The following is a 17416-nucleotide window of genomic DNA, read 5'->3' on the forward strand; positions in this document are numbered from 1 at the left end:
TGAAGTATTGGCAATAGTTATTTCCTGAAAATGGGTGTTGAAATTTCAACAACAAGACACTTGTGAAGACCACTAAGATAGAAGTGGGATGTAGTCAACCTCTTCGGGGGATGTGATCTAGAAATTATCTTTGTGACGTGATCAAATGTGGAAGTAGGAAAGAGATAAAATCGAGGCTCCCGTTGATGTGTTCTAAATGAATCCTCACTCTAGATGTACCCCGCTTTTGATTAATGTTGTGGGGATGTTGAGGATATAGAGTTCAAACTTCCTTGGGCAACTACAATTTTCTAATTATGTCCAGAGGACGATGACTTTTGAGAAAACTACTCCTAGACTCCTATACAAATTCAACAAATAGAAACCTGACAAGATTATCATCTTGGTGTATTTATATTTCATCATGTTACATGTTTCACTTCCAAGCCTTTGGATGTCGTTATGAAGGTTTTGAGTATTAGAAGTTGTTCATTATTGCATTTCTATCCCTAGATTAACGATTAGTTTGAAATGAGTTACTCAGAACTTTGTGGACGAGTTACATCTTGTTTGTCCCACCAGTAGCATGGTTGCAGTATATCCTTATTTCCATTCTAGTCACTTGTAACCACAGTTACAATTTCGGGTTAACTATGGTATCATTGGAGATGATGTATGGAGATTTTACGCACAGCGCATATTTAATGGACGCATACTTTTGTTAGAATTATGGGTAACTACGGTTACATTCCTGTATAGGAGTATGGTATCCTTCGAAATATAATACAAATATTGTGTGTGCAGCTTGTGATTTACAGCAGATTATTGCGAATAAATATTTGATTGAGATTGTGATGTAGAAAATTTATGTTAGTGACGATGTTGCCTCAGAAGGTAGTGAATGAGTACGATCGAGGCTGGTATGTGTATTTCCCATTGAGGGGCAAGATGGTAATATTGCACCCTCGGGAATTGTTACTTGCTTATCAAGACAACAGTGAATTGTCGGTTTTGTGGGGTGCAGACCGTAATATTAATAACTTATTCGTTGGGTTGTTAAGCAAGTAAACAAGTAGATTATTCTACGTTAATATTTGTATTTACTTATTTAATTCGTTAATTGTTATTTGGGCTTGACCCAAAAATATTACATGCTTAATTTCGAAGTGCATTACGCTTTGAACACGTTTATGAGAGGATAGTAGGAATTTGGAGGCATGAAAGAAGAGTCACTACACTCCGATCATGACGGAATGTCATCCTCTTTTATGTAGTCGCTATCACTTTGTGTCTTCCTCGTGTATGTATTTACATACATATATCTCTTTAATTTTGAGTATTTTACTTTGGACTTATGATTTTAAATTTCGAGGACGAAATTTTCTTAAGGTGGGTAGATTGTGACAACCCGTTCCAAATTTTAATCGGATATCCCCGAAGGGACAAGGAACCAATTAGAAAATAAAAGTGAAGCTTGCAGCTAATCAAAAAAAAGAAAGAAGAAAAGAAAAGAAAAGAAAAAAAAAAAAAAAAGGGAAGAAAGCTTCCCGTGCACCCATACCGCACCACCGCGAGGCCATCTTCCAAGGCCGATTCCGGCCAACTCCGGTGGAGTTTTTCGATGCCACCACCACCATCTTGAAGCTCTCATTCCCCTCTACAAAACCCACCCAAGAACCACTTTGATTAACCATGGGATGTGGAGTTTTGAGGCCACGAAAGTTGACGAAAATCAATGGTGCTCCGGCCACCCTTTTCGATTTTCCGGCAAATCGGCAAAGCAATGGCCGATGCCATCACTTGGGCTTTGTAGCCCATCATCCCAGGAGCAAAACCCAACCAACCTTGACCCCGTTGGACCACCGTAGACGACGAATCGACGTCGGGAAGTTTTAGGCATCCGCCGGCTTCGTGGGCAAAATTGACCATCTTCCGTCCATTTTTGGACTTCGTGGCAGGTATGAAAGTTGCTCCACTCACTGAGATCTTCATTTCTGTGAAGTTTGAGAATTTTTGGAAATAATTGGATTTTCCGGCGAGTCGAGGCGGCCGACCGCCACCCGCGGCGGCGCGTGGCCAGTGGGCCGCCAATGCTATTTTTAGGCTATGTCAAATGTCTTGAATTCAGTTTTGTCATTTGAATGACGTAGGTTGATAGTTGGAACCTAAATTCGTTACGATACGTTACTTGGTAAAATGTGAATCGATGATCCGACCGTTGGATCATCACCAAAATTGGATACATTATAATACATAATATTTAAAGATTATAGGAATTTACGGATCGAGAATCCGACTTATGGATCTTCCTGAATTGGATTTGTAAGTTAGTAAAATAAATGTTCACGGCCACTTGTTTTAGGCAATTGGCGGAGATCTGACCGTTAGATCATAATGAAATTTTAATATGTTATTCTAGAAACATATTGTGGATCGTTGGGAGTTGCGGATTGGAAATCTGATATGCTGATCTTCCGGGTCAAGTTATACAGGGTTGTAAACCCTACCGTCGATCTTTGATCGACGGTTGACTTGTGGTCAATGGGTCTCAAACTATTTTAGAATGTCGTTGAGGTTGTGTTTTATGTGAATTACATATTCTACGGATAAGAGTTCTGAGATGTGATTTGATAATTGGTCACAGGGACCAATCATTCAGGACGCCTCGATGCGTGCGCTAGAGAATCATAGCGTGGACTCCAGGTAAGTGGATCTTTTCCTTTTTATCCCACATATTATTGAGAGTTCTATCGACACCTTTAAATTGATTAGCCACATTACTTTCATATATAATTATTGTGAATGCTTGAAGTACTATATGAACTACGAATGGCTTGATCCCTGTTTAGGGTACGTAGGCAGTCTAACGAGACGTTAGATGCAGCCATAAAATATTTGAGACAAAAACCTTGCTTGGGAAATTAAGTAAGGCGAAGGAAATTGGTAAAGGCAAGTTTTAGTTTTATGAATTAGTTAGCTAAATTAGTGTTAATTGGGTCGTCATGGATAATTATCCCTGAAAATGAGTAGTTTGGGAGTAGGGCGTTATTGATTATACACTTCTCACTGTATTGTTTATAATTGAACATGCTACGACATGGTTGAGTATTAGATTGCATCATGGTATATCAATATGTATATTAATTGCATATAATTATTGGGAATGCTTTCAAGTGCAAAGGTGAACTCAGGACACCCAGGTAAGTTCAGGTGAGTTTATGGTACTAGTTGAATCGATTACGTTATAGCATGGCTACAGTTATGAGTTAGGCAACTTCGATACTGTCGTACTGGTTGCCATGAGTTGTACATGCTATATTGAGATGCATTGAGAGCTCATAAACCTGCACCCCGGTGTTAGTGCTCCCGCCCGTGGCCAGGGCACAGTTCTTCACGTGATGTTCACCTCCCGCACCTTACGCTCACCTTGGATCCAAGGTAGGTGCACAGTCCTGTCGTACAGACCACTTTAGGTGGTTCCGACTCGTAGGTGACCCGCGATTATTCGCACAGCCTTCACGTGATCGTAGCACTAGAGCGTTTATATGTATTACACCCAGGCCTGTCGTACAGACCACTTTAGGTGGTTCCGACTCGTGTGCAGGTATACTTATTGAGATATTGGCTAGCCAGGATTGACGAGATATGGATAAGTCGTACAGGTCACTATAGGTGACTCCGACTTATATGCTAGCCATGATTGGTGAGATATGGATAAGTCGTACAGGTCACTACAAGTGACTCCGACTTATATGCTAGACAGGATTGATGAGATATGGATAAGTCGTACAGGTCACTACAAGTGACTCCGACTTATATGCTAGACATGATTGGTGAGATATGGATAAGTCGTACAGGTCACTACAAGTGACTCCGACTTATATGCTAGACAGGATTGATGAGATATGGATAAGTCGTACAGGTCATTATAGGTGACTCCGACTTATATGCTAGCCAGGATTGATGAGATATGGATAAGTCGTACAGGTCACTATAGGTGACTCCGACTTATATGTTAGCCAGGATTGATGAGATATGGATAAGTCGTACAGGTCACTATAGGTGACTTCGACTTATATGCTAGCCATGATGGATGAGATATGGATAAGTTGTACATGTCATTTTAGATGACTCTGACTGATATATCATTTTGTATTGATTTAGTTCATTTGGCCTACTTATTGATGTATGGTGGAGTTGATGGCAAACCGTGGTTTTGGTCATTTCCGAGTATGGTTTGGATATATGTATATATGTTGTATTGTCTTATGGAAAACGATACGGGTTTTACATTTAGGGGCATTACTTTTTGAGAGGTAGTAACTTTGGGAAGCTTGGTTTTATTGCTTACTCACACCTTCTGTTTGGTGCCCTCCAGGTTTTAGCTGCTGAGTTTGTATCGACAAGAATCTGTGACGAATCTTTGTATTGATGGATATTTTTGAGGGTATGATTCTTACCCATACTACTGTACCTTACTTATGCTCTGACATCGCGTGTGAAATGGGTTCGCTCCCACTCGTAGCGCACTCTGGTATTTAGACACTTTTAGATTCAAATTTATTCACTTTTTATGCACTATCACATTTTATGGCTTCGTCACCTTCCAGGTGTCGGCCAGCACAGCTCGATTCAGGGTCCAAGTGGACTTTCTGGGTCGGGGTGTGTCAATTGTACAACATTAAATTAAATTAAGTAACATGAAACAACATTAAACAATATGAAACAACATTAAATAACATTAATCAACATAAAAAAAAATATTTAACAACATGAAACTTAAACAACATTTTTAAAAACATTTAACAACAAAAAAATTTCAAATCAAACGACTAGCTGACGTCACTTAGCCGTTGGATTTGAATTTAAGATGTAGTTTTTTAATAATAAATTATGTTTGGCCATATGGCCCTTTATTTGTTGTGACAGGGCTAAAACGAGTCATATGGCCCTTTGGCCCTCAGTTGGAGATGGAGGAAAATATGGCCATGTATTGTTCATTAAAATATTAATATCTTGGAAGGCCAGAGGGCTAAAATGAGCCCTCTAGCCAGCCTTCGATTGGAGATGGCCTAACTCCTCACTTTGATCCCTAAGATTTGAAATCAATAGAATTGGTTCTTGAGTTTGTCCACCATCAATCATTTAGGTCATTCCTTAAAAACTCCATTAAAAAAAAAGTAAAATGACAAAAACACCCTTGAGTTTTGTCAAATTAATTTGGCCCATTGTTTATTAAATTGAGGATATTTTTGTCATTTGGTCCTTAATTTTTTAGGGAAGGATCAAAATGATTGATGATGGACAAACTCAGGGACCACTTCTATTGATTTCAAATCTCAGGGACCAAAGTGATGAGTTATGCAAATCTCAAGGAACATTTTTGTGACATCCCACATCGCTCAAGGGAGTGATCCTTATATGTATGTATATTCATATCTCTACCTAGCACGAGGCCTTTTGGGAGCTCACTGGCTTTGGGTTCCATGTAAATTGTCACATCCCGGCCCGGGGGACCACTTCCCTGGCCCGCTCCACCATCGTAGCACGATATTGTCCGCTTTGGACCCCACCACACCCTCACGGTTTTGTTTCTGGGAACTCACACAAGAACTTCCCAATGGGTCACCCATCTTGGGAGTGCTCTCGTGCGCTACTCGCTTAACTTCGGAGTTCCCATGGAACCCGAAGCCAGTGAGCTCCCAAAAGGCCTCGTGCTAGGTAGAGATAGGAATATACATATAAGGATCATTCCCCTGAGCGATGTGGGATGTCACAATCCACCCCCCTTAGGGGTCTGACGTCCTCGTCGGCACACCACGACCAAGGTTAGGCTCTGATACCAAATTGTCACAATCCGGCCCAGGGGGGACCGCTTCCCGGGCACGCTCCACCACCGTAGCACGATATTGTCCGCTTTGGGCCTCGACCACGCCCTCACGGTTTTGTTTCTGGGAACTTACACAAGAACTTCCCAATGGGTCACCCATCCTGGGAGTGCTCACATGCGCTACTCGCTTAACTTCGTAGTTCCCATGGAACCCAAAGCCAGTGAGCTCCCAAAAGGCCTCGTGCTAGGTAGAGATGAGAATATACATATAAGGATCACTCCCCTGCGCGATGTGGGATGTCACAATTTTGGCTAAAGAGTCTATTACACTTGATTCCATCTTAATTAAACCCTAATTAATCTGTTTTCAAATTTAACTAAATATAAATATATTTTTTTTCTTTTGTCAAAATTGTTTCGTTCACGTTTAAAAAATATTACTTATTCGCCACTTAGTACTATGGTGGGGTCTAGTGGTATTCCTCTTCACTTGTAAGTAAGAAATATAAATTCAAATCTCCCCAAATACAAATTTGAACCACATTATTATAGTTGGTCCATTGTGAAGCTTAGCACACTCCTTTACTCCCTCAATGTAGACACTACCGTTTGTTTAATAATAATAATATCGTTTGTTAAAAAAAATATCATTTATTCAATGATAGAAAAGACTGCTATGTTTTATCTTTTTTAATTACAAGAGACTTCAAAACTCGAGCAAAACCATATTGATTTTTTTTTTAAATCTTATATAAAATGTTATTCATAGAATATTATAAAATTTCTATATTTAGATTGCGAATTATAATACCTAATAGAAAATGAAACAAATATAAATACATTACCACACGAGAACAACTTGTGTGAGGCTTAGCTTATCGCTGGATTTTGTTGAATGACACTACATGACACACCCCAACCTAGATCGACGTGCTGGCCGTCATCCTCCCGGGCCGGGATGTAACACTACAATCCAGTCAAAACTCGCCACATGACAAGTTTAAATATAGTCTTTTATCATTTTTTTTATATTTCACATTCTCATAATTAATTTTATACTAATTAATACCCATCATAAAATGTAACATCCCACATCGCTCAAGGGAGTGATCCTTATATGTATATTCTCATCCCTACCTAGCACAAGGCCTTTTGGGAGCTCATTGGCTTCGGGTTCCGTAGGAACTCCGAAGTTAAACGAGAAGGGGGCTATAGCAATCCCATGATGGGTGATCCACTGAGAATTTGCTCGTGAGTTCCCAAAGAACAAAGCCATGAGGGAATGGTAAGCCCAAAGCGGACAATGTCGTGCTACGGTGGTGGAGCAGGCCCAGGAAGTGATCCACCCTGGGCCGGGATATGACAATTGGTATCAGAGCCTAAACCTGACCGCGTGTGTGCCGACGAGGACGTCAAGCCCCTAAAGGGGATGGATTGTAACATCCCACATTGCCCAGGGGAGTGATCCTTATATGTATATTCTCATCCCTACCTAGCACAAGGCCTTTTGGGAGCTCATTGGCTTCGGGTTCCATAGGAACTCCGAAGTTAAGCGAGAAGGAGGCTAAAGCAATCCCATGATGGGTGACCCACTGGAAACTTGCTCGTGAGTTCCCAAAAAACAAAACCGTGAGGGAATGATAAGCCCAAAGCGGACAACATCGTGCTACGGTGGTGGAGCAGGCTCGGGAAGTGATCCACCCCGGACTAGGATATGACATAAAATCTATCCAATTTCTTCTTATCCCCTTTTTTTTCTTCCCATATCTTCCCTCTAATTTATATTTTTCTGTAGGACTATTCATTTTATTCTCTCCTATTTCTTGCTTTTCTTATAAAAAAAAAATAATACTAAAAATTCGGCATCCAGTGGTAATTGGGGGGTTTTTGGTTCTTTAAACAATATTCTCTTTTTTCCTTTGTACAATAGTTTGTTTGATCCCGTATTAGGGTTAATTCTTTCTTTCTTATAATTGAGGGTTTTCGGGTTCGGGTGGGGATATTCGGTTTCTTTATATTGATAATATGAATTAGGTTATTTGGCTATTTTGACACAACATCTAGCTACTTTTCTTTATTATGAGTATTTTAAGAATATGTTAGTCTAATTTTGATTTTTTCAATTGATAGGAGACTACTGAAACAACGAAGTTTGCAGAAGATCTGAAAAATTTGAGAAGAAAAATGAGAGCGAGGAAAAAAAGAAAAAAAAAGAATCATTAAATTGATCTCATGGTGTATATTGTATATTAATTAATATAAAAATAACTATGAGAATGTTAAATATAAAATAATGATAAAAAAATATATTTAAGACTTGCCACGTGGTAAATTTTGAGTGGTTTGTAGTGTCACTCAGCAAAATCTAGTGGCAAGTCAACCTCTATACAAGTTTTTCTCTTACCACACAGTCTTATGAGCTAATGCTAAGGAGATCAACTTTTTAAATCAAATTTGATTTAAAAAGTTTGTATACATAGCATTACTCGACTATAAAAAGACACAAAAATAAAGTGTTTAATAAAAGGTTGACGTTTTGAAAACTTTAACATGTGAGAAACCCCACAGGGGTCAAATAATTGGGAAAATTTGAAATAGGTCCAATTTTATAGATTACCTTTTGAAATAAGTTCAATTTTTAGTGATTTTTGACTTTTGAAATAGGTCCAATTTTTAGTTACTTTGGACCTATTTCAAAAAACCCCCAAATAATTCATGCCATGACATTTCTTCGCGGATTCACTTTCAAAATATTTACCCTACTTTCGACCAACCAACGTGTGAAAATCTGCACATTTTACCCAAATTGTGATGCATACAACAAGTTTGTCTAAGACATCAAAAGGAGCACCTGAATCACAAACAGTTTCAAGGTTTAAACCCAGAAATACAGAGGTAATTAAGCAAGTGAACTTTGTATTCTTTGATTTTACAGGAGGCTTCTCATCAGGGACGTCATTAGGAACATTGAGTTTGGTGATCAAGTCCTTCAATCTCCCCATGCTTTCTTCTTTCCCACAGACCAGTTGCTCGGGAAGAACATATCGTAAGCGACAAGTTTTAGTGTAAATATATCGTTGTATACAAACAAGTTTTAGTGTTAACGACGACTAGTACAACAAAAATGATAGAAAAGACTCCTATTAATCCATTGAACCGGCTCCGAAAACGAATTTATAATCAATAGTTAGGCGAATTCCCGTTGTTGTGTGCATTGACCAAAATCTTAATCTACTAGAAGAACTGAAGAAGCAAAGCATTTAGGAAAAGCCCGTGCGAAGAAATATGGATGGTTTAAGTTTATAAGATCTAAAAGCTCAATAAAGGCTGCTATAAATTGTCCGAGTTTTCAAACCATCTAATCTATGGCCAATTTCTTACTCATAACCCAACCCACTAAAATGGGTTATCCCTTTCTTGCTAAACCCATTTTATATTTATACCATTTTGAGTATACTTTCATAGAGAAATGCTAAGAGACTCTCAAAAGTGTGACCCATGAATTCTCAGACACTTTAAATTTTCAGTACAATATTTTATAATGTTGACACGGAAAATCACATTAACTATGAGGTAGCAGAGAGTCAATGAAGAGTCCTACCTTGAAAGAGTTTCCGTAGCATTTCTCTACTTCCTAATTTGCAACCAAATTCACACTTTTTTTTTATCTATGGTAAAATAATCTGAATAGGCCATGTTTCATTTTCACACCTACAAAATAAAATGCAATTTGAAGGATCAGTTGCCAAAACACTTGGAAAATTTTTAACCCAACAATAGACTTTTTAAAGTGTTGGAGCGTCCACAGCTGTTAGGTTGGAATTTTGTATTTTTATTGTCTTCTTTATAAATAACTTTTTTCCACTTAAAAGATATTCAATCCATCAAAATAAAACTTAAAGTGGGTATTTATGCTCTTCGTCTTCTTTATATGAAAATAAAAGGACAATGAACCATTCCAACTTGTAAGTTGGACCCGAATTACAAATTTTAATTATTTAATACTACGGTGTAGTTGTATTTCTCTTCAATTGTAAGTAAGAGGTTTTGAGTTCGATCATTACCAAAAGCAAATTTGAAACACATTATTATTAGTCAATTATGAGACTAAACTTATTCCTCTCTTTTAATATAGATCGTTTGTTCAAAAAAAAAAAAAAAACTCTAATGAGAAATAATGCGTACGGAAATTATTTACCCACACCACTAGGTTTTTTGTTTTGTGGGAAGTGGCAAGTTGTCACATTTGTGTACCTGAACAGTATGCATTAGTGCAGTCAAGATTATACACATCAGAGACAAAAAACCGTGAACATTTGATTAGCAGTTGATAACGTATCAAGATAATCTTATCCACAAGCAAAATCTATAATCCATCAGATTTGTTGAAACGCACTGCAAAAATCTAGAGAGAGAGAGAGAGAGAGAGTTACAGAGAGAAATAATGGACACTCTCTTCACTCTATCTTCTTCATCCTCCAATTTCCTCTTCCCCACTCCAAGAACAAAGCTTTCACTAGCAAAACCACCAACCCATCTCAAGAATCCCGTCCGGCTTGCTGTCACCGCTCTTTCCTCCCCGCTCCATTGCGACCCGTCGCTCCCTCCGCGGGTCCAAACGTTCTGGCAGTGGCTCCGGGACGAAGGCGTCGTCTCCGCCAAGTCCCCTGCCGCAAAGCCTGCCCTCGTCCCCGAAGGCATGGGGCTCATTGCTCACCGAGACATTTCCAAAAACGAGGTCGTTTTGGAGGTACCCAAGAGGCTCTGGATAAACCCAGATACCGTCTCGGCCTCCGAGATCGGAAGTGTCTGCAACGGGTTGAAGCCGTGGGTGTCGGTTGCTCTGTTTCTGATCAGAGAGAAAAGCAGAGCCGACTCCAAGTGGCGGACTTACCTTGATATCCTTCCAGAGTCGACCAATTCGACTGTGTTCTGGTGGGTTTTGGGTGATTTAGTAATTTTGTTTAGTGGCAATTTCGGGTTTTTAATGGGTATGTGGATTTGATTGTGGGGGTTGATAAAGAGTTTGTCTTTGATGGGTTTCAGTGCAGGTCAGAAGAGGAGCTAGATGAGCTTCAAGGTTAGCCACTTTAACTGAAATTCATTAGGCCATGTTTGGAAGTGCTTTTAGCTATCGTAAAAAGCACTTTCATTAAATCAAAATCATTTCTAATAGCATTTGGCATGAAAATTTTGAAGTGTTTCTAGATTAGAAAAGCACATAGAAATATTTTTGTCAGAAAAACCACACTCGGACTTGCTTCTGGGTGGGAAAAGCACTTTAGAAGTGATTTCTGGAAGAAGCATCTGCCTCCCTTTAGGAAGCACTTGGTCTTTTTTATTACAAATTTTGATGTGCTTCTAATGCTGCTTCATATACATAATACATGATATTGATAGCAAAATCCTAATTAGGCCAATGTTGCTTATGTTTGTGAGTGTAATCTGGGAGACAGAAAAACGACAGTAAGTTCTATCGAACATGTTGATTGTTGCAACTTTGAATCTTTGGTCGGATATGATTGAACTGAGATTTGCAGGAACCCAACTTTTGAGCACAACAATGAGTGTAAAAGAGTACGTGCGGACTGAGTTTCAAAAACTTGAACAAGAAACCATCCTCCCTAACGAGCAGCTTTTTCCTTCTCCCATCACACTGGACGACTTCTTCTGGGCCTTCGGCATACTCAGATCGAGGGCATTCTCCCGCCTTCGCGGTCAGAATCTTGTTTTGATCCCTCTTGCAGACTTCGTAAGTTCTTGAATTCCCAATGCAAACACCTCCATCTTCGAACGTTATGATATCTTGGTGGTTTCCTTGGATATCAAGTAACGGATTCATTTGTCAGATTAACCACAGTTCAAGCATAACCACTGAAGAACATGCATATGAGGTCAAAGGAGCAGCAGGTCTTTTCTCTTGGGATTATCTGTTTTCGCTACGGAGCCCCGCTACTGTCAGGGCTGGTGAGCAGGTGAAGTTTTCCTCGTTCTGTTTTCTTTGTGTTGGGCAGTGATAGCCTGTGCTCTGCCGCAGGAATCTCATGCTTCTCATTTCTGGACAGGTTTTCATCCAATATGATATAAACAAGAGCAATGCTGAGTTTGCTTTGGATTACGGATTCCTGGATTCCAACGCTAATCGCAATGGATTTACCTTAACGCTGGAAATATCCGAATCAGACCCATTTTACGAGGACAAGCTGGACATTGCCGAGACAAATGGTTTGGGTGCAACTGCGTACTTCGACATATTTTTGGAGAGTTCGCTTCCACCTGCATTGATACCATATCTGCGGCTGGTAGCTCTTGGAGGGACCGATGCTTTCCTCTTGGAATCTATATTCAGGAACGATATCTGGGGCCATCTTCAATTGCCGGTGAGCCCTGCCAACGAAGAGCTCATATGCAGAGTAGTCCAAGACGCCTGCAAATCCGCTCTTTCCGGCTATCCCACCACTATCGAAGAGGTATGTCTTCATTCCTTCATACATCTGCATGCTTTAGTACATTTGTAACAACTGAATTACAAAATCTTTGGTTGCAGGATGAGAAGTTGAAAGAATCAAAACTGGATCCAAGGCTTGAGATTGCTGTTGGAATAAGGCAAGGGGAGAAGAAGGTGCTGCAGCATATTGACGGGATTTTCAGGGCCAGAGAATCAGAGCTACTTCAACTGGAATACTACCAGGAAAGGCGTCTCAAGGATCTCGGCCTCTGCGGGGAGCTCGAAGACATTGTCTTCTGGGAACCCAAGTAGGGAAAATTCATGTCACTATGAGAGAAGTCATAAACTAGTTTCATCTATGGACAAACGCTTCCGTCTATATTCGTGTTATTTGTAATTTATATCGAACTGAACAAATTGAAAGATTAAAAACGAATGAATACATCTTTGGACGCCCAAATGGGGAACTCGAATCCTTTTTATACCGTTCCCTACAAAACTCTCGTGTGTGTGTACATGCTTTACTAATATGAAAGGCCACATGGATTTGTTTACCCCTCTCTTTAAGACAATTCTGTGGAAGGTTGATTCCCGATTCGATCGCTTGCAGTCACCCAGTTTTACTTGAGTTGCCAGCGCTAAGCAAGTCGTCGCAATTTGTTTCCTCGCAGAGGCACTCCTGCGGATTTGCATAAAAATAGTCTTCCTCCTTTGGCCTGTCTGCAATAACTCTTCGTCGAGTTGGCTGTCCCATTCTTTTCTCGTGTACGGACCGCACAGCATCTGAAAATTCATTCCATGTATGTGTTCCATTAAGATGCAAGTCCAACAACTCCACAAGTCTTTTCCTATCCAGCAATATGCTTTTTTTAAACCCAAGGTATCTGCACGAAATAGAATGAGAGGTGTGTTAATTATTTTACGATACAAAAACCTACACCGCCTTGTGAGGGTGTTTGCATACCTTCGGTGACCTTCAACAAGTTTCGCCATGTTCCCATCATATGTAGGAACAAAAGTATTACTAGCTACCGAAACTATAAAATCCAAAGCTGCCATTTGAGATGAATGATTCTGAAACTGTTGCAACTCCTCCGGAGCAAGAAGTGTTTCCTTCTTAACCTGAAACAGACAAGCAAGATGACCGAAGTGTTTCAACAACCATTCAGTGCAAAACTAATATAAGAAGTCCCAAACGTGCAACAGTAAAAAGACATGATACATATTTTAGAAAACCAACTCACAATCTGTGGAAATGCAGCCCGTAGCGGACCTAGTCTCCTTTCACTACCATAAATCTCACCAGCTGCTATATAGATTTGTGTATCCGTACTAAAACCCAAAGCTTGCAAAATTAATGCACTCTCCTCGGGTGTTAGAGGACAAAGACCTTGAGATCTCTTCTCTTCAGACACTATCTCTTTCTCTCTCCACCAAGGATATGCGTATCTGAATGAAACGTCCACCAATACATGCAACCATACCTAGCTCAATATTTTTTTTTTTTTGCTATGTACAATAAAGCTCAAAGCTTGCCTCTTTATCAAGCAAACCATAATAAAGTAATACTCATGAAGATTGTTTGTTGCTTGAATTTCAAAAAAACATTCCACAAAACTAATGGTCAAATTTTGAACACAACAAACCTCAATCGTTTGAGCTCGTCAGCTTCTTCCTCAGTGCAGCCATGAGTACAACCTGAGAAAGCCAACATGTCCATCTCGTACCTTAGATGCAAAGCCACATAAGGTCCCTTTTCTTGAAGTATACGAACCAATTTGTACCCTAAAGCCTCGATCTCGGGAGTGAACTTCAGTGCCTGGAAATTAACACGACACCGGAGTTTCTGAAGATCAGGAGGTATCAAATTGTTTGCCAAACGTGCATCTGTTCTGTTAAAGTGCACCACCTTATGCTTGCTAATAAGTGGCAAAATCTGCATAACAGGATGAAGACACTGAATCAGGATGCGTTACTGAAAAGTTGAAACTTCTGCATACGGAATCAAATGCATTCAATCAGTAAGCAGAGAGAACAGATAAACTATGAAGCCAACAAAACAGAGACATCAAATATCTTTTATCACACTACAATGTGGAATATGCATTAGTTACATCTCTATGTTAGGCAAAAGTGAATTGTATGTTATCCACAGGATGATAAATAGTTAACAAACCAAGCTGTAGAATCACCAATTTAGTACTCAAAAGACCAGATACTTTGTTGGCCAAAATAACTGGGAAGAGAGGACACAAACCTGTTCCAGGTAGTATTTTTCGTTTGACCAACTAATTGGAGGCATCTGGAGCGGTTTATATCCATATTTTCTACTAAACATTTTTGGAAGTCTTCTGACAATTCGGACTTCATCTCGCAGTGAATCAATGAAATGTCTTACATCAAAGATATCCTCAAAATTACTGCAAAAAAAATACCAATAGTTGAAATTAATAAGCATAAGCGAATGATTTTTTTAAGTCACGGTTTCATTCAGACCAAGGACTATTACCTAGGATCAGCCCAGAAAGATGTCTTATCGAGCTCTGGAACAACCAATGTAAGATTTAAAAGCCGGGCAACAGTGACCATGTCACAAATCTGAAATGCAAAAGCTTATGTCAACAGCTAGACATAGGATAAAGTAATAATGAAAAGTGAAGAAGAAAACAGCACAAACCGCAGCACGCATTTGATTCAAGCCCCCATTGCAGGAAACTCTAAGAAACCCATTACTTGTATAATTTCCTGCAAAACTCAGGTCAATAGGCATACATATCTAACCAGGCTCCAGATACTACAACGGAACTGAACATGCAGTCAGAAAATCTTACGGTCTCACCACACAACCTATTTGACAACTTCATTAAAACCTTGAAATAACGAACTTCTCACAAAAGCAGATTTTAATTTCAACAAAAAAGAGTTCCAAAAGTATAGTTCTTGCAGGCATTCTGTCATGCGTCATTCCAACAGCCACTCACCTCATACAAGGTGCTGAGTCTGCAGTGAGCCGAAAATGACAACAACGACCTATATGAGCACGCCTAACCATAAACAAATTCTCCACCGATAACTAAAAACAACCTACTCCCTCCTAACCTCAAATGATGCAAACTTATAAACAAACAATCCTCCAACACTGCCAAATCGGTTTGCATTCCTCAATCGAAAAAGCAATTTCATGGCCTAAACTCTGAATTCATGAACAAAATCCGGTAACATTTACAGAACTCAATTGAAGTAGTGCACTACTCTCAAATTAAAACTACAGCAATTACATTCATGCTCAACACAAGTGAAACTAACAAATTATCTGCACTACAAAACAATTTAAGTTAAACAAAAAACAGAGCTTTTCTTTTTAATCTAAAAACTCACTGGCAGGGAGAAGAGGCGGCGGCGAGGGAACCGCCGGAAGTGGAAGCTGCGTGATTTCGGAAATCCGATGGGTCATATTGGAGAGCAAACGCGGATGCCATAGCTCCCCAACCGCCACTAACTGGACCAAACACGTCCACAGAAACAAGCTCGAACACACCCGAATGAACCACACCTGCAACCGCGTCCGCCCAATCACCGGCGCCGGAATCTTATCGCATCGCACCTGTAAAGCGCCCTCAGATCTAACGTCCATTCCTCTTTCACACACCACATCGCCACTTCATGGATCGTTTCCGAAAATGCCAAAAAAAAATCCAATTCAAATTCAGCTCATGAAATCCCCAATTTCAATCCCGCATTTCCGAATCAAACACACTTGGGAGCCGTAAAAAGCCCAGATTTTGAAACGGGAAAAAGTTCGAAACTTTGTGTGAAGAATCGGTGCGGAGAGGCAGGAGGTTGAAATTTCACGAGTAAAATGGATGACCCAATTAAAATTTTCAACGACCCAATGCGACCGCCAGGCACTTTTTTATTTTCCTTTTGCTTCCTCCTTTTTCCGGGAAAAATCTTCCAATTTTCTCAGCAACGTGATATGAACTCCTTTTTAGTAAAAATTAAAAAAGAAAATGAAGAAAATAATTGAGGAATATTTGGTTGGTTAGATCCAGGTTTCGTCCCAAGTCGCAAATTTTAACAGCAATTTTTTACTTTTTACAGTTTTACTTACTCGTCTGATAAGTGCTGTCAATTTTTACTATTAATTTTTTGAATTTTAACTGTCAATTTTTTTGGAAGTTTTAACGAAAAACTTACAATATTATTCATTTTATTTTTTTTTTTATCTTTAATTTTGTCCTTATCATTAAAATTCAAAATTTTCAGACCCTTTTAATTAGTTTTCCTTAAAAAAAATTATTTGGTTTATAAAAGTAGACAGTAAATTGCAGTGGAAAAACCAAGATCCACCCTTAATTAGCTGATTCTCGTTCTTTTAAATTAAGAAATAAAACAAAATTAGATGGATTTAAATTATATATTTTTAGATTTGACACGCAGCCAAAATATTTCCTATATAACATTAGGATAAATCGAAACTATGTTACCAAATTTGCTATGTATTTATTTTATATATAAAGTCCAAATTATCATAAAAATAAAAAATTAATGGTGTTTAAAACATGCATGTCTTTGCAATACACAAGAAAAATTTGAGCAATAGTTTCTGAATTTTAGTTCAATTGGAATTTTAGTTGCTAAACTAAAAATATGTGAGTACTGTTTCTTGAATTTGTTATGATATGAAACAATGATCTTTTTAGCTAACTCTGTTATAACATCCATCTAAATAAAAGATTTAAAGGAACAAATATTACAAATACAAAAGTGCTCATGCACTTTAGTATTTTGAGGAAACAAACCTAGTGGGTGGTCTTAATTGTGATTGAAATATGACTTTAACTCTAAAACTCAATTTTCTTCGTATAAAATCTGATATAACTTTTTTATTTGATTAGACTCCACTAAGTAAATTCATTAATTATATTTAACTTTACACTTTGTTAAAAAAAAATTAACTTTACACATTTTACGTTTTTCAAATATCTAAAATACCCCTAGTTGCATGTTCAATGTGCACAATTAATTCTATGTGGATTTTAAGTGGTAGGAAAAAAAAAAAAAAAAAAACACTACTGTTCTAAATTCATTGCATGTTACATGAGAGTTTATGATTTTCATGTTTTGTAATTAATTTGGTTGTAATTGATCACGTGCAT

At 38.7% G+C, this 17416-nt stretch overlaps 2 protein-coding genes across 2 annotated transcripts; one reads left to right on the forward strand and one right to left on the reverse strand.

Annotated features, from left to right (window-relative positions):
* The first annotated feature begins 10178 nt into the window (after positions 1 to 10178).
* Positions 10179 to 12730, forward strand: LOC125477595 (ribulose-1,5 bisphosphate carboxylase/oxygenase large subunit N-methyltransferase, chloroplastic-like). The gene is made up of 6 exons (XM_048584887.1): positions 10179 to 10744; positions 10861 to 10889; positions 11350 to 11561; positions 11659 to 11784; positions 11875 to 12279; positions 12357 to 12730. Exons 1-6 carry the CDS (start codon positions 10254 to 10256, stop codon positions 12567 to 12569), a joined length of 1476 nt encoding a protein of 491 aa, XP_048440844.1. The 5' UTR covers positions 10179 to 10253; the 3' UTR covers positions 12570 to 12730.
* LOC125477594 (rhamnogalacturonan I rhamnosyltransferase 1-like) lies at positions 12615 to 16272 on the reverse strand. Its single transcript, XM_048584886.1, has 8 exons — positions 15636 to 16272; positions 14935 to 15002; positions 14767 to 14855; positions 14515 to 14677; positions 13904 to 14193; positions 13502 to 13706; positions 13222 to 13379; positions 12615 to 13141 (listed from the first exon to the last, which is right to left on the reverse strand). Exons 1-8 carry the CDS (start codon positions 15889 to 15891, stop codon positions 12868 to 12870), a joined length of 1503 nt encoding a protein of 500 aa, XP_048440843.1. The 5' UTR covers positions 15892 to 16272; the 3' UTR covers positions 12615 to 12867.
* Between the last annotated feature and the right edge of the window lie 1144 nt (positions 16273 to 17416).

Source organism: the organism of the source record quoted next, unplaced genomic scaffold, assembly GCF_019419815.1.
Source record: "Pyrus x bretschneideri cultivar Hongxiangsu unplaced genomic scaffold, Pyrus_bretschneideri_v1 Contig22, whole genome shotgun sequence".
In the NCBI taxonomy this organism is placed as follows: domain Eukaryota; kingdom Viridiplantae; phylum Streptophyta; class Magnoliopsida; order Rosales; family Rosaceae; genus Pyrus; species Pyrus x bretschneideri.